This window comes from Xyrauchen texanus, chromosome 46 (assembly GCF_025860055.1).
Source record: "Xyrauchen texanus isolate HMW12.3.18 chromosome 46, RBS_HiC_50CHRs, whole genome shotgun sequence".
In the NCBI taxonomy this organism is placed as follows: Eukaryota; Metazoa; Chordata; class Actinopteri; order Cypriniformes; family Catostomidae; genus Xyrauchen; species Xyrauchen texanus.
Genome location: NC_068321.1, coordinates 12,920,070 through 12,938,638, shown reverse-complemented (window position 1 = coordinate 12,938,638; position 18,569 = coordinate 12,920,070). Strand labels below are relative to the sequence as shown.

The following is an 18,569-nucleotide window of genomic DNA, read 5'->3' as shown; positions in this document are numbered from 1 at the left end:
CCCAGGATTAGGTGGAGAGATTACATCTCCAAACTGGCCTGGGAACGCCTCGGGGTCCCCCAGTCAGAGCTGGTTAATGTGGCTCGGGATAGGGAAGTTTGGGGCCCCCTGCTGGAGCAGCTGCCCCCGCGACCCGACTTCGGATAAGCGGTTGAAGATGGATGGATCTTGTGAGTTATTGAATACATCTTTAGAGCGTGCACCAGTATGTCTCGTGCTTCTTTTCACCCATTTTGTTTCTGACGAGCTCTCTTCACGACATGCAACAACAAACCCAGTGTGAGAGCAGAGGCGGCGGCAGCCGATTTTGCCGGGGCTTCAGCCCCGAATGTATTTTGAAAAGTTGACTGACAAATATGAAACCGAACAAAAGCCTATGTAAACCTCCGAAATCATCATAAGTTGCCTTATTTCATTGTGCTTTGGCTTTGCACATACTGCATACAGCCTGTAAAAATAGACATAGGCATAATCTAGCCTATAGAATAAGTTCCTTTGCTGTCGGTAGCCTATGGGCGACTCCGATTCTTCCTCTCTGTTGAATATGCAGCAGATAGGGGAGGAGCTTGCACAGTCGTTGGCATCAACTAACGTTACTTAGTGGCGAGTTAACAGCAGTTAGCAGGAAAGACAGGAAAAATGAAGCAAATGAGGATTTGGGGATTTTTCCGAAAGAAGGCAGTGGGTAAGAATTCACATTTGTTTTTGTCCTTAAAGTCTGAAGATCATCATCTAGCTGGCTTTCACCCACAGTAGGCTAAACGTCAAGACATCCACTACCGACTGTCAATACTGGTTGTAGCCTCCTTGTATAAACTGACGCACCTTGGTAGCTCCTCGTTAGCGCGTTCGCCTCTCACACTGGAAACCGTGGTTCGAGTCCCGTTCGGAGTGTACTTTTCTTGTTTATCAGGTGTTGTTTTCGCTAAGGATAACCAATAAGCATTAGCATAAAATGTATGTGTGACTTGTTTTGTGAAATTAGTTTGTAGTAAATATACACCTTGATTTGATTAAATGGTTTTGTAGAGTGTAGCAAAGATGAGCAGCAGCAGCTGTGCCAGAATCAGGCATGGAAACTGGTAACAATTAATCAAGTCACTTTACTTTAAAGAAAGTTAAAAGTGAAACATTGTTTATCCCAATGATCCTAATGAAAGGATTTTGACAGATGAATTATTCTCATAGAGATGATGAGAATTATATACAGTTCGATGCCATGGTGTGTCAATGAACTTAGACTAAAGTCATTCATGTATTGCTTTAACTTAGGATCTTATACATCATTTTGACTATTTATGTCAAAAAATATAAATTATTTATATTCAATATTTTTTTTACCTCACTTTACTCACTATAATATAACTCTTTTGTGATGACTTTATGGTAATGCACATGAAAATTCAAGAATCATGATGGATCTAAGGGCAATCCCACTGATCTGCTCTTCCCAATACATTTTCTTCAATTGTATTAGTCTACAATCTGACATATGTAGCACTTGATGAATTAGTTGTTTGAAGCTGATTTGCAATGCGTTATGTGCTATATTTGTTCTTTTGCATCACAGATGATTCAGGGAGGAGAGACGATGACTTAGTCAAGGATAGTACTAGAGTGGAAGATTTAGGAACTGTAGAAACAGGCTCAGCAAGAGCAAAACTCAAAGAATACCCTCTCACCAGCTTTGGACTACAGATTTGCTAGTGTGAAAATAAAATTGTCTGCACTAAGCCCCGGATGTCCTTAAATGCTGGAAACACCTCTGTGTGAGAGAGTCTTGACCAAATGACTAATTTGAACTGGATCTTTTTCATGAATCACCTGAAAAGAACTGAGGGTTTGAACTCAGGTTAGCAGTTTGAATCAGTCACTTTCTCAGCAAATCAGCTGTCAGTGTGTTCACAACTGGGAGTGCAGACATTTCAAAATGAGAGTCCCATGTGTATTTCAGGCTTCTTTATAATTAAGTTCCTTATTGTGTAGACCTTTTTTTCTTCTGGTAATTATTGATTGGGATTGGAGTAGCACAATAAACTGCATCTGGGATTTCATTCAATTTGCACTCTTGCAGCCTCTGTGTCTGGGCCATCTGGGAACAGTAAAGAAAGACAAAAAGGCAATATTTTAAATCTACAAAATCTGTGATTTGGTTACAAAAATTGCCATTTGGCTCCTTAATGTTTCAGTTTAGGAGCCAATGGCTTTAAAGTAAAACAATTTTTGTCTGGAGCATTCAAATTGGTTTTGCAGTTATGGATCATGTCACAAGGTCGTTCTGTAGATGCTTTAGCTCCACACTTTTTCCCGATGAGCTGTACCTGAATCTCAAGCTCGGTGACCCAGTGCTATCTTTTTAACTTGAATCTGAGCTGTGATTGTTTGATGAATGAGTAATGTCATTCCCATCATTAAATAACTGCTTTTCAAAGGCAGACATTGCTATGGACACTCCAGGGGGTTCTGGGCCTCGTCCTGGAGGCCTGGGGTTCTAAATTACTCTGGGATGTCTGGATAAATGAACTCTTTATGGCTGTAAGTGTTTCAGAAGAGAACTTTGACATTTTCTCAGACAGTTCCTAGGCAACGATCTTATAAGCCAGGTCAATTAATTGGCCAATATTAGGCTAATGTGAGATTATCAGCATCACCCGATAAACGTGCCTGCTTTGTCGATTTAACAGAAGTGGTAGTTCTACCTTGTGTACAAAATCGACCAACAATTGTTATCTGCTTTTTCAATAGATAATCAAAGTAAATAATGTGTAGAATATACACTCACCTAAAGGATTATTAGGAACACCTGTTCAATTTCTCATTAATGCAATTATCTAATCAACCAATCACATGGCAGTTGCTTCAATGCATTTAGGGGTGTGGTCCTGGTCAAGACAATCTCCTGAACTCCAAACTGAATGTCAGAATGGGAAAGAAAGGTGATTTAAGCAATTTTGAGCGTGGCATGGTTGTTGGTGCCAGACGGGCCGGTCTGAGTATTTCACAATCTGCTCAGTTACTGGGATTTTCACGCACAACCATTTCTAGGGTTTACAAAGAATGGTGTGAAAAGGGAAAAACATCCAGTATGCGGCAGTCCTGTGGGCTGAAAATGCCTTGTTGATGCTAGAGGTCAGAGGAGAATGGGCCGACTGATTCAAGCTGATAGAAGAGCAACTTTGCCTGAAATAACCACTCGTTACAACCGAGGTATGCAGCAAAGCAATTGTGAAGCCACAACACGCACAACCTTGAGGCGGATGGGCTACAACAGCAGAAGACCCCACCGGGTACCACTCATCTCCACTACAAATAGGAAAAAGAGGCTACAATTTGCAAGAGCTCACCAAAATTGGACAGTTGAAGACTGGAAAAATGTTGCCTGGTCTGATGAGTCTCGATTTCTGTTGAGACATTCAGATGGTAGAGTCAGAATTTGGCGTAAACAGAATGAGAACATGGATCCATCATGCCTTGTTACCACTGTGCAGGCTGGTGGTGGTGGTGGTGGTGTAATGGTGTGGGGGATGTTTTCTTGTCACACTTTAGGCCCCTTAGTGCCAATTGGGCATCGTTTAAATGCCACGGCCTACCTGAGCATTGTTTCTGACCATGTCCATCCCTTTATGGCGACCATGTACCCATCCTCTGATGGCTACTTCCAGCAGGATAATGCACCATGTCACAAAGCTCGAATCATTTCAAATTGGTTTCTTGATCATGACAATGAGTTCACTGTACTAAAATGGCCCCCACAGTCACCAGATCTCAACCCAATAGAGCATCTTTGGGATGTGGTGGAACGGGAGCTTCGTGCCCTGGATGTGCATCCCACAAATCTCCATCAACTGCAAGATGCTATCCTATCAATATGGGCCAACATTTCTAAAGAATGCTTTCAGCACCTTTTTGAATCAATGCCACGTAGAATTAAGGCAGTTCTGAAGGCGAAAGGGGGTCAAACATAGTATTACTATGGTGTTCCTAATAATCCTTTAGGTGAGTGTATGTTTGTTTCATTTCAGCAATTTTGTGTACAAGTTTACCATTACATCTAAATTATACCAGCCACCTTGGTCTCTAGATTTCGGTATTACAGCACTGGCCTTTGAAAACCCCATACCCATCGACCATAAAATAGTTATGTTGAGTTTAATGTCCTGTTGCGATCATGCCTGGTTAGGACATGGTTTTAAAGAGCAGATGCTTCACACGCATTCCTGATTTCATCCTCCTTTGCCCCCAGTGCCTCACCTGATTTCCCCTTCTTATGGGGACAGCAATCATAGCATTAATTAAACACAGCAAGCATATCCGCACGTAGACAATGTCTACAAACTTGTGTGAGCCACAATGAGTATTTTAAAGCATTTAGACTGCATTTTAGACTTGTTTGTTTATATGTTGATATATATTTGTTTTATACACAGGTGACCATTTATGCACATGTAAATCCATGTTGATTACTGGAGTGGCTAAATTAGGGCATAATCCTGACCTCAAATCACCAAGACCATTTAACCCCCCTGCACAAAACACACACACATTAATTGGTTTTATTCTCGAACAGGCCCAGTGTGGTATGTGAGTGGAGGATTTGAGCATTGCATCATGTGGGCTCAAAGCCCCTCCTGTCCTGTTCCACATACAGTGTATTGAGTGTATTAGGTTTTAGTGGTCACAATCCCTCCAAATGAGCTTCATTGCACTGGCCTATCCTCATTGCTACTGCTCACAGATTAAACACTCAAATCCTGTTCTGCTAGGAGAGGTGGCCGCCACTGATACACATACACATTTAATGCCACATATTGGCTTCTGCTTGCATCTTTCTTTCAGCCCATCGCATCATATTTTACTGTCTTAATCGGCCAATCACTTCCCATAGTTACTGTTGTGGTTAGCCCATCACTTCCCACAGCTACTGTCTTCATCAGCCAATCATTTCCTATTTCTATATTGAGTGTTAGGATCTACCCATCACTTTCCATGTATACCGTTTTATGTGGCACATCACTTCCCATAGGTACTATTTTGATATTCCCTCACTTTCCATTGCTACTCCCTTTTCAACCAATCACTTTCCATGTTTACTGTTTTAATTGGCCCATCACTTCCAATAGTGTGTGTGTGTGTATTTATTCCCCCCCCCCAATTTGGCATGCCCAATTCCCACTGTTTACTAGGTCCTCGTTGTGGTGTGGTTACTCACCTCAGTCTGGGTAGCAGAGGACAAGGCTCAGTTGCCTCCGCTTCTGAGATAGTCATTCCGCGCATCTTATCACGTGGCTCGCTGTGCATGACACCGCGGAGACCGACAGTATGTGGAGGCTCATGCTGAACTCAGCAATCCACGTACATCTTACCACGCGACACATTGAAAGAGAGAGAACCATTAATTGCAACCATAAGGAGTTTACCCCATGTGACTAATCTCCCTAGCAATCGGGCAAGTTTGGTTGCTTAGGAGACCTGGCCCATGTATGGCATCTTCTTGGTGGTAGCTTGTGAAAGGAAGAGTGGCACGCTCCTTTCGTCCGTGGTGCTAGGGTCTTCTCCTTGGGCAAGAGAACAACCCTTGAGCCCCCTTACGAGGGTTACAATTTTCTTGATTATACCTTTTGCACATGCCTTATCAATCTAGATGTGCTAATATCATCCTTCATCTCTCTGTAAGGATCCAGATAGGATCCAGGAGCGATAAAAGGGGCGACTTGTTTGCCGTAAGTTGCAACCCATGTCGGTGGAGGAAGAGACCCTGGCACCTGAGAAATATGGTTTTCTGCGGATGCCACTGTTCCAACACTGTACTTTGGCTCATACTTCGCCTAGACAGGAGGTTGGAATGGCTCACTCCAATCAATCGGCTGGTCAAGACATGCTCTGAGAGTACTGTGATAGCTCAACAACTGCTAACTTTCCAGAATCCCTAGTAAGTGTTTGCTAAGGGTCAATCGAGTGGATGGAGCAGTTTACAATAATATAATTATAGCCCTGATGCATAATCTGCTGGAATTCCGCTGCACTGTGCATCCCTGTTTTTTGGGCTCCAAGGGGAGTGGGGAACAAGGATGATGAAACAGAAAGCCTAAAATATGGCTTCAAAATACACTTCCAAAAAGCAGTTTCTAGACTTGGAAACAGACTGCATGAGTAAATGTTTACTCATGCCAAATAGTGAATAGTGGACAAGGTTTATAATCCTCGAAGCAGTATCACCAGATTTGCCAATCACTAAACTTTCTCCATTTGATATACACAAGGGTATCGCAGGAATAGCAGGAACAGTGAAAGAAGTGAAATAGTTATGGACAAATTCTAGTGGAACGCTCTAAAAAGGCAAATGCAGAGAATTTACTACAAGCTACACTACTCGCTGGAGTTCAAATAAAGACATCCAATATTAAACTACAGCAGAGGAGTGATCCACTCTAAAGAATTGGATGATGTAGATGAAGATGAAATTACTTGTGAGCTCAAACCCCAAGGAATAGTAAATTTGAAAAGGATAATAATCAAAAGAGAGGATAGTTATCAAAACTTGTACATACATCCTCACTTTTAATAAGCCTCTTCCTCCAGAAATATTAGTATATCTGAGTGTCACGTTGGATTTATTTGTTGCCAACCCAGTGCAATGTTTTAAATGTCAAAAATATGGACATGGGTCAAATAGTTGCAAAAATAAACGCATCTGTTCCAAGTGTGACGAAGAAGACCACAACATGGAGAGCTGTCAAAAACCACCCAAATGCTGTAATTGTTGCAAAATGCAAAAGAATGTTCTACATGGATCAAGGAGAAGGAAATACAGAGAATCAGATGCACAAAGAGGAGCAGTTACCCCAAGGCAAGGAAAATGGTAGACGCTGTCCCTCCTTATACACTGAGTAAAACATATGCATCTGTTGTCAAGAAATCTGTGAAGTCCACAGAATGCCAGACAGACGTCACCTGGATGCACAAAGATAAACCCCAAAATGTTAACAGCAATAAATCTCTCCCAAGGACCAAGAATACAGGAACCCAAAGTGAATCTACCTCAATCAATACTCAGTCTTATCAGAACTCAATAGAAAATCAAACTACAAATAGAAATACAAGAATATTGAGTGGTTTGTAAGCAAAAGACAAAATGGCAAAGACAAAAAGTTGTCGAAATGAAAGAAAGGGATTGTCGGAATATAAATTCATCCCCAAAAGGAAAAATCTGGGGAAATATTCCTATTTTTCCTATGTGAGAATGGAAAATATTTGTATTCAATGGAAATGTCATGGACTCAGGGTTGCAATGCTTAAAGTTCTCAACACCCTTGATTTTTGTCTACCAGAGACAAAACTACCACCAGATTTTACCTTCTCTTTTAAAAAGTTTACAATTTATATAGTTTTGGTCCTACTAATAGACGGATTTTACCTAATCTTGCTGTAACACACAAGGACCGGTATAGCCTAGTAGCCCAACTTCCTTCTCCATATATTCTCATGGGAGACTTTAATAGTCACATCACTCTATGGGGAAATACCCATTGTGACACCAAGGGAAAGAGGATCGAAGAATTCCTTGACAATACCCCCCTATTGTCTTCTAAATTATGTATCCAGCACTTACCTACACCCAGGTCACGGAACATGATCAGGAATTGACCTAACAATTTGCAAACCTGAATTATTTTTTGACATTTCATGGAAATTCTGGCATGATCTATGTGGTTGTGACCACTTTCCATTAATATTAACCCTAAAAGGAAGAGAAGAAGCTCTAATGGTGTGTTCACATAAAACGCAAAGACAATTTTCGCCTCGTATTGCTCGTGCGAGTTTGATTGTTGGATAAAATTTGTGTTTAAACTTGCGTTCACGTGAGTAACACGAACCTGTGAGTATTCCCCCATCTCTTCCAGAAAAGGACAGGAGGAGGGGCTTCTACGACTTGGTTCATAGTAAAGTACAACCAGTAGCTAGAATCAAGTAGACGGGCATATTTTCAGAACTTACCAGGTAGTCCAACGTCCTCGTTCACTTTCCTCATAATTGCAAGACCGCTATAAAAGAACGGAAGAAAGCTTAAAGATTATTCTTCAGAAGGCCAACAAATGAAAATCTTGTTAAGGTTAAAATAAGTAGGGCACAAGCTCGAAGAAGAATAAATGAAGCTAAAAAGAAAAGTTGGAGACAGTTTGTATCTGATCTTATATCAAGTACCTCAACAAATGGTCTGGAATCTGATTCAAAGGATGAAGGGCAGGAATGATGGAGCTCCAATTCAGCACATCAAATATCAAGACTCTATTCTAACTTCAAAACAAGAGATTGCAAATACCCTAGCAGAAACATTTGAAAATAACAACTCCATTGAGAATTGCCTTAATGCCTTCTAAATTTTCCTTGCACAGGACGAAAAGAAAGGTATACATTTTTCATCTAATAATAAGGAACCCTATAATCAACTGTTCACAATGGAAGAATTGACACACGCTATAAACAGAGCTTCAGTTGGATCAGATGATATTCACTATCCGTTTTTACAAATTTGCCTCACATTATCCTGTCTCTTCTGTTAAAACTTTTAAACTCTGTTTGGATATCAGGGAATATTCCACTCTCTTTGAAAGAAGCAATAATCATTCCCATCCCAAAAGCAGGAAAAGTAAAATAAAAGTCATAATGACCCCAACAACTACCGCCCAATAGCCCTGACAAGTTGCTTATGCAAATCCATGGAGAGAATGGTTAATGAAAGTCTAGTATGGATCCTGGAATTGCAACATATCATAAGTAAAGTTCAGTGTGGCTTCAGAAAAGGAAGAAGCACTGTAGATCACCTCATCACCTTGAAAGCTATGAGGAGATGCTTTCATTAGAAAAGCGTTGGTTGTATTTTTTGACTTTGAGAAAGCTTTTGACACCATTTGGAAGTTCAGTATTTTAAAGGATTTATATCAACTTTTTATTTTTATTGCACATTTTATTATCAAACAGACATTTTAAAGTCAGTGTAGGTAATACCCTATCTGACCCAAAAAAACAAGAGCTAAGAGTACCAAGGAAGCATATTATCAGTTACCATTTTTAGTATCAAAATCAACAGCATCGCAAAAGCCATTGGGTCGGATATCCATTGCAGTCTTTACATGGATGGTATTTGCTACAGAGGCAAATCCGTGAATAACAGTGAACAGAAAATCCAGCTGACAATTAACAGAATGTAGTCCTTGTCAGTATCAAATGGTTTTAAGTTTTCAAAGACTAAAACTGTTTGTTTGCATTTTTGATGGCTACTCTCTCTCTCCATTTTTACCCAGAGATATTCATGGATCATGAACACATCAGAGTTGTTAAGGAAACCAAATTCCTTGGAATAACTCTTGACAGTAGACCGAGTTTATCCCTCACATAAAGATGTTAAAAGATAAATGTCTTAAAGCCATGAACATTTTAAAGGTTCCAGCTAAAAACAAAATTGGATGCAGAAAGTTCAGTTCTTTTAAATCTCTACAGAACAGTAATTCAATCACGTCTGGACTATGGAAGTATTGTGTATGGGTCAGCCTGGAAATCGTATATCCGAATCTTGGACAAGTACATCATCATGGCATACATCTGGCATTAGTGGCCTTTAGAACATCACCAACTCTAAGTTTGTATGTAGAAGCAAATTAACTTTCTCTGGAGAACAGATGCCTCAAACTAGCCATACAATATACAACAAAGCTGAAGACCAACAAAGAAAACGCAGCTTACTTTCCTGTTTTCTCAACTCTTTCAAGCCTATATGAACAAAAACCAAGACATACCCGAACGTTAGGACTAAGGATCAAACCACATTTACAGAATCTAAAAGTAGATCTAAGCATAATGGAACAGATACACTTCTGTAAAATCCCCCCTTGAACTTAAATTTTTTTTTAAATTCTTAGACCTACAACAACTCCCCTATATTAGAGAAATATTTCCGTCACATACCCCTATATATACAGATGGATCAAAATCTCAGGACCATGTTTCATCTGCATTTGTGATCAACCACCAAAAAAAGGAATATCCATCCCCAATCACAGCTCAATTTTTACAACAGAGGCAAATGCATTCATCTTAGCACTGGACTTCATAAAGACTATGCAACAGAGAAATTTTCTGATAATTACAGATTCAAAATCATGCCTTCAAGCAATGTCATCTTTAAAAAATTATCACCAAAAGCTTGTAAAGATTCTATGCAAATTGCTGGATCTATAAAAATCCCAAAATGTTTATATCTGCTTCTGCTGGGTACCTGGACACTGTGGAATCCCAGTAAATGAGGAAGCAGACACTGCTGCAAAAGAGGCGTTATCAGCAGATCTCAAAGTGTCCAATACCTCCCACTGACCTAAAACCGATAATAAATCTGTATATTAACAACAAATGGCAAACTGAGTGGGATCAGTGCACCATGAACTAACTCCATGAAATCAGCCCTATTTTTTGGCAAAAGAAGCTTCAATCTGTTTTCAAATCTCTGTGACCATGTTGTCTACACCCACTGTCAAATAGGTCACTCCAGGATGACACAGGTTTTTAATATTAGGAGAAGATTCACCAACATGTACCTTCTGCCATTATCCTTGAAACATGTTTTTTTTTTTTTAGACTGTACTGGTCTTAACCCTGTCTGAAACCTTGTTATTATGTAAACACTGGAAGAAATTTTTAACAAAGTCAAATCTAATAACATTTTAGAGTTTTTAGGAAAAATAGATTTTAAAAACCCCATATAGATTTCCTTAGACATTTCTCACCGTGGAAATAGCCATAGAACAAACAAACCGGAGACCTGGCTGGAGTCACTCAGCACACCCTGGATTCGAACTCTTAACTGCAGGTGTAATAGTCAGTGTCAATAATCGCTGAGATACCCAGGCCCCCATAGGTACTCTCTTGACTGACCAATCACTTCCATGTTTAATGTTTTGATCGGCCCATCACTACCCATATTTAGTGTTTTGATCCACTCATCATTTCCCATAGCTACTGACTTTTATAAGCCCATCTTTTCCTATAGTTATGGTTTCAATAAGCCAATCACTTACCATAGTTAATGTCTTTATCAGCCCATCGCTTTCCATATTTACAGTTTTGATTGGCCCTTCACTTTGCATAGTTACTGCCTGGATCGGCCCTCACTTCCCAAATCTACTGTCTTCATCAGCCAATCATTTCCCATATTTAGTCAAATGGTTGGCCCATCATTGGACAGTGAAACTAAATTTGAATTCTTGCCATAAAATTGTTCTAAATTCGAATTAAATAAGAATTTTAAAGTCGCTATTTTCTTTTTTTTAAATTGACGCTATTTTCTTTGTCTACAAGAGGGCGCATTGAATACATACAGTATAACATACAGCACTGTTATATTATTGCAAAGAAGAGTTCTGGCTGTTAAAAAAACATTCCGTTTTAAACTAAAGTGCATAAATTAAAAAATAAAAAGTTTAATATTCTCACATTTTAAATCAAATGTAAAACGAGGGGGGAAACAATTCAATAGGTAGTTCGGTGTTAACATGGTGTTTCACTTGCACTGGTGTCACAGTATATACTACCACAGACACAAACTTCATAATAATAGTGATATACCGCAGTGTTTTTCATTAATTACAGCTGTATGTAGGGTAGAATTATTCCCAGCTAGCAGTGGTATTCGGCTGAACACGGTAGTTACGTGGCTCATGATCCATTGTCAGGGGATGTTCAAACAGACGGAACAGAACGTAAAGGAAGAACGTGAGGATCTCAAGACACAATATTCCAACTTGAACTCCTTTAAAGACAAACCCATTGCTTAATGTGAGAAATGCTGGTAATAAAGCAAAATGTAACGGCCAAGACCTGTAAGGGGCTGTTCATACGGAATGCTTTTGCAACCGTCCAATTTACCATTTTGTTTTCTATGTAAACGCGCTAGACGAATGTCTTTTTGTTTCGCTTTGGAGCACTGTTTTTTTTAGAGACCATGTCGAGTTAAAAATAACTTTAAAATGCATCTCGAGACACCTGTTTTCTGTTAAACTGTATTTTGTTGCGCTTCATCTAGCCTTTTTAGCGCAAGAATGCAATAGATCTGAAGTCATCGCCAGTGCTTGGCACACATCCAAAATTCGAATGCACATTTTTAGCATTCAAATGTGCATATTTTTCTTAAATTCAACGAATATTCAAATTTACAATTTTTATTTGACAGCCCTACTTCCCAAAGCTACTGTCTTCAGAAGCCCATCATTTCCCATAGTTATGGTTTAAATTAGCCAGTGACTTCCATCGATACTGTCTTGATTGGCCCATCACTTGGCAAAGATACTGTCTTTGTCAGCCAACCACTTCTTATATTTAGTGTTTTGATTGGTTCATAACTCTCTATATTGAGTGTTAGGATCTGCCCTTCACTTTCAACATTTACTGTTTTGGGTGGCACATCACTTCCCATAGGTACTCTCTTGATTGGCCCATCACTTCCCACAGTTACTGTCTCAAGCTCAAGAGCTACGGTGTTTGATGAATTACAGTGTGGAGTTTGTTTTTTGTACAATTTGTGAATCTTTGTTATAGACTTAAGTCAGAGTAGACATTTCATTTGACATGAATGAAAACAAGGCTGTGAGGGGCAGAATGGCAGTCTGTTCTACATGTGGTTCCGTTGTGTACATGGGTGTCAGTTGCTCAGGCTGTGACACATTGAGAATATGCCTTTCCAGTAGACAAAAATGCCCCCCAGCATTTTGTTGGCTGAACTTGCTTATTTTACTTTTCATTTGCATCTAATTTAGTATGCTGTCTGCTCTGAACTTCGATTGTAGGATCATTTATAACATTTGTAAAATAGTAATCTCATAATCATACATTCTATTTTTATTTTTTTTAAATGTCCATTCATGTACAATGTGAATGTTTAAATCAAGTTGGAACTAACTTAACTAATCCTTGGGACTCATAAGCAACACTCTCCATGTTTTCTCAGCTGGTTTGATGTGATCCATCATGCTGAACATTTATACAGAAGCTCACCTGTTCCGCTCTGTTCGGTCTCTGCAGGTACACCTGTGAATCGGATCCCCATCATGGCCAAGCAGGTGCTAGATCTATACATGCTGTATAAACTGGTGACTGACAAGGGGGGTCTGGTGGAGGTGATAAACAAAAAGATCTGGAGAGAGATCACAAAAGGCCTGAACCTGCCCACCTCCATCACCAGTGCCGCCTTCACCCTCCGCACACAGTAAGATCTTACAACACCTTCCATGTAGGAATACCACTTTGTATTTTGTTATCTAAAGCAATGACATTCATACATTTTTAAGGGTGACTTGAGTGTCCAAATACTGTTTGGGCCCACTATATTTTTTAGCAAATCTTGTGTAACTATGGGAAATAAAGGTCTATATAATTCAGCCGTTTATGTATATATTATATACAGTATATTAGCCACCCATCTGGACTGACCATAGAAAAACATTATAGTTCAACCACTACTTATAACATCTCCATTAGGACTGTAACATCTTTAAAGTGATATTGTGACCTCAAGGTTTGCATCTATGGTTCACGTTTTAATCTTACGGTGTCTTAGGTACATGAAGTACCTGTACCCATATGAATGTGAGAAGAAGGGTCTAAGCTCCCCTGGAGAGCTCCAGGCAGCTATCGACAGTAACCGCAGGGAAGGTCGTCGTCCTGGCTACAGCAACAGCCTGTATCGCTTTTCCCCTTCTCCCAGTATCTCAGCCCCCCACCTCCTGTCTTCTCCCAAAATGCACCTGCCCGCCACTGGACACAACGGACTTCAGGCTACTCCGAGTCCCGCCATGAAGAAAGCTACAGGTTTATAGTCACACATGGGTTGTTGATGCATCGCCATGTGTGATGCATCAACTTTTTCGCTAGTTCATTTTTCGCTAGTTCATTTTAAATGGTCCTGAATTGTAGCAAATACAGTTTTTAATATGTAAATATAGATGGTGTATAGCTTGTCTCACTGCTAATCAAAAGTATTTTTTCAACTACTTATTGCCAGTATACCTGTAATTTGATTAAATAATCATACCTTCCCATAAGGATGTGAGGCCAGAAAAACATGACTTAAATAATAAAAGATAATACAAATTTAAATATACTTCGTTTAGTCAAAAGGAAAAATGCCTGCTTGTTGTTCTAATAAACATTTAGTGTTTATGCACCCCCTAGTGGTGAGCGTCCTTATTCTTCTTGAACGACACTGAAACATTTTCCAACATTCTAGTAAAATAAGGATATCGTAAAAATGGTTTTCACCGTGTTGCCCAAAAATACAGTAAATTACATTTTAATGTAATTCAATCTCCTTTTTTTTTACATAATACCACCTTGATGTGGGTGTAATTGAACAGGACCAACCAGGAAAAGTTGTATAGAAAATTAACCATGTTTCCTGACCTGCTGATTGAGAAAACACTTGAGTGTGAAAGCCATTAAGGTCCTTTTTCCTGGGAGGCCCTACTTGGAGCAAATTACCTCAGGGGCAAAGTGAACTAATTGTAAATACTGATGTGCAGTACAAGGAACTGTATGTTTCTTTTAATGTCATTTTTCATTCAAATGTAGGAACTTGCTCTGCCGCTTAAAAATTTTCCTTTTCTGTTGACATCACCAAAGCAATATCAGCGTTCCCACGTGTACTGGAAAACCTGAAATTTAGCAATTACCGAGAAAAATTCCTAAATGTCCTGGAAAAAAAGTTATTTGTCCTGATTAACATGGTTTTTATTACATGAACAAAAACATGCTAACGATCGGGTCTCATGATAGGTGTCAAAAACACAAATTTGTATGGTTTTGTTTTTGCCGGCAGCTGCACATTGTGAAACAACGTCAACGGTTGACGTCATGAAATAAGTCCTGTACTGTAAATTTTTTGCTCATCTGCTGTCTTCTCTGCTTTGACAACATAATTTAGTGGTAGTGTGGTTTTTATTTTAATAGTTTTTTTTGCTCATTGAATATGCAGTTTAGTTTTTAAATCCGCAATACTATGTAAAATGGGTAGCGAATGCAAAACAAATAAACTATAAATGGTGTTGTTCCCTGGCTACCTGGTCCAGGGAGTTAGTAGAATAGTACAGTAATGGATTAAATAAATGCTATTGTTGTAAACAACAGCATGGCTTGAATGCTTTGCTGATCCTAACTGTTGTTGAGGAAATTGCTGAATGTTGTTGTGTTCATGAGTGAATTTTTGCATGACAATGAAGGTAAGATTTTGATGTTCAGATAATCTAAATCATTATTTTTGTAACATCTTCAGTTCCAGAGGATGGTCCCTCCTCCATGCTGCCAGGTCGACTCCCCTTGGCACTGGCTCTTGGTCATCAGCAGCAGCTGGCACGTGCTGCCACCCTGGAGCAACTAAGGGAGAGGCTGGAGACCGGCATGGGTGCTGGGACAGTGAACACTGGGGCCGCCCTGGTGGAGGGGCCTGAGAGGAAGATGGCGCGACTGGCAGAGGAGCAGCAGAGGCTACTCCAGCAGGCTTTCCAACAGAATTTGTTGGCAATGGCATCACAGGTCAACCCCGCCAACCTGCGAATGAACAACACCAACACCCACGGTGAGTGCAGTGACCATTTTTGGTGTGAGCTGTTGGATGCCAAAATGGTTTATAGGATTACAGAAAGTGAAATGCGTGTCATTGATGTTACTTGTGTCTTGTTTTTCAGAGGAAAAGCAGGACCTGTCCCTCAGTATTTCTTCTAATGGGTCTGCTAGCATTACCGTGTCTGTGGAGGTCAATGGGATTATTTATTCAGGTGTGTATGTGTGCATGATATAAGATTTGTTTTGGCCGATGCCACATCTAGAGAGCAGGGTCTCACCATTGTATCAACCACACATAGTATTGTCCGATTAAATTAATTATCCGCATTTTTAAAAATCTGCGATTTGCTGCTTTCCCACCTACAGTTCTGGTACTTTTCCTTTAGTAACTTTTTAGATAAGAACCATCTGACTGTCTTAATCCACCGCTCTCTATTTTTTTTTTTCTTTTGGTCTTTGAGCAAATGGGTAAGTGAAAATGATATTTGCTGTGATTCCCCATTCACCACTTCAGAAGTATTCCCTGCAAACGTTTACTTCCACTTTTTGTGCTGTTTGTGGTGACAATTAAAATTGTTCTGTTCAGTGTAATATGGAAAAAGGAAATGCAAAGTATTGCTCTGTCAGTTTCTCTAATTCTATGGTCAAAAGCATTTTTACTGTGATCCCACTCTGTGCATTGATTTACATAGTTTTTTCCCTCCTCTAAGGATCTTTATATGCCCAAAAGTCATCTGCCACTGTCCCCACCTCTGCCACGCCCACGGGCCACACCTCCACCCTCAGCCCCGGTATTCCCTCTTCCTCCTCAAAGAGTTCTGACTCTGTGGAACCAGCCAGAGGCGGCTCTCCCTAACCATCACCAGCTTCCTGTAACCAAACAACCCGTCAGTCCAGCCTAAGTGACAGTTGTACCGCTGTGAGCCACTCTGACCTCTAGAGGCAGCATAATGAATCACATTCTGCCTCCTGCACATCTTGCAGCTGTGTTGTCCTTTCAGTGAAGGCAGGACCACACTCATACACACACTTACAAACTCAACAGCTGTTTAAGCTCACCTGTTTTTTTCAGCAAGTTTTCATAATGTTTTCTCAGGACTTGAGGGTTTTTAAAGTTTGATTCAACAAAATACCTCCACTGTCTTAATCTCAGTGCTGTTGTGAGTGTTGCTTTCTAGTGTTCATGCAATCATGCCTTTTTATACCAGTAATTCAGTCACTCACAAATATCTGCAAAACAATCGTGGCATGATCTAATCTACTTCTGCCAAAGTCACATTTGTGAGGTTGTGGTTGACTTTTTTTGCTGTCTATTAATCCTCTTATTTAAAGATTGCTGAATTTACCTCATCTGCAGTGAATTTATAAGACTCAGGATCGATTACTATGAAACTGCTGTGTTCTTTGTCTATTTTGATGGATTTTAAAACGGGCTACAATCCCCATCAGGTGTTGCAAAGTTGGTTTGGTATGAAAAGGGGTCACGGTTATATATTTTTTCCTTTTAAAAAAAAAAAACATTTTCTTGATTTTATTGTTTTTATTTCCATTGTTGTTTGTTTTTTAGTTTCTAGATACATAAATATTATTATGATTTGAAAAGAGTTTCAAGTTTGAAAATGCATTTTACACAGCTGAGAGGTTGTTTTTTTGTTTTGTTTTGTTATTATTTTGACATATTTACAGGCAACAATTTGGTTGAAAGATTTTTCTCTACCTCAGACACAAGACAATGTATGATTGAAAAGAAACCATGTGGAAACCCATCCAAGCAGATGGTGTCCAACAAGTCAATCATTTCTGTGCGTTGGACGATCATATACAGGCTCGTACATATGAGCCTTAATATACTATTCTTTTACTCTGGTGCGCAAACTACTTCTTTAAACATACTTAAACCAGGTCACAGAAAAGCAGGATAACATTCAAATCAACTGAGGATTGAATGTTTATTTTTCTTGTGTATTTTTGATTGTTGAAACTTCAGACCTCATCTATCTTTCCATATTGGAAAGCACATTTCTCAGGAATTTCAGTTTTTGTTTTTTCTTCATAGATTTTAACCTTATAACCAAGACGCAGTCTAGCATCTGGAAAATAAACAACACTACATAAAATATAATGCAGTCGTGTGGGACTGAAACAGCTACCTCAGTCAGGATTTACCTACTAGTTTCAACTGCCCGCAGCGCATCACCGAAATTACCTCAGAAAAACCTTTTGTCCTATTTTTTTGATGCAAAAATATCTCTCAGGTTATGAATTAGCAAAATACCTCAGACAGAACATTAATACATTGGTGTAAGATGAGAATATTGTTCATATCCACGAAGTATTGATTATCGACTGGACTGTCTTCCAATACTTCCAATACACTTCCAGTAGATATGGCGTAATTCAAGTCGGTCTGGTCATGAAGTGTTCGTATACTTTGCTGATTTAGCCTTGCCAACAATTAGCTTTTCATGTATAAAATCCTGCATTTGCATGACCCTAGGACCTGCTGGGATACAGACACCTTTATATTCTCATTTATTTTCTTTATTTGACAGATAACAGCATAGCTGAAAACCAAAGAACATGTGTTTGTTATCCTCTTTGATGACCTCACTGTATAGACACATGCAACTTTACACAATGAAATTAAAGTCTGATCTGATGCAACATTTTCATTGTTTCATGGTGTGCTTTTTTTGTTTTGTTTATTACAACACGTAATGTATTATTACCCTTTCAGCTAAAGTAAACTGACTTTATGGTGTCTAAAGTGTTTTAACAAATCTTATAATAACTGTCAAGGACATCAAGGGACCATACTTTTCCCAAATGTCTTTCTAAAAATGGTTTTAATTATAATTTCTATACATAATAATTACATTGGCATTATTTTCATGCCATTTAAACACATTTCACCCAAGGAAAGTAGACATTTTCTAATATATATATATACACACTGGTGTCCAAAA

General features: G+C 39.3%; 1 protein-coding gene across 1 annotated transcript in view; it reads left to right on the top strand.

Moving 5' to 3' along the window:
• arid3b (AT rich interactive domain 3B (BRIGHT-like)) overlaps positions 1-18,262 on the top strand; it is a 52,371-nt gene extending 34,109 nt beyond the window's left edge. The window contains exons 5-9 of the mRNA XM_052119883.1: positions 13,069-13,252; positions 13,604-13,854; positions 15,314-15,616; positions 15,726-15,815; positions 16,314-18,262. Coding sequence (XP_051975843.1) covers positions 13,069-13,252; positions 13,604-13,854; positions 15,314-15,616; positions 15,726-15,815; positions 16,314-16,459 — 974 coding nt within the window. The 3' untranslated portion in view covers positions 16,460-18,262. The remainder of the gene's footprint in view (positions 1-13,068; positions 13,253-13,603; positions 13,855-15,313; positions 15,617-15,725; positions 15,816-16,313) is intronic.
• Positions 18,263-18,569: the final 307 nt, after the last annotated feature.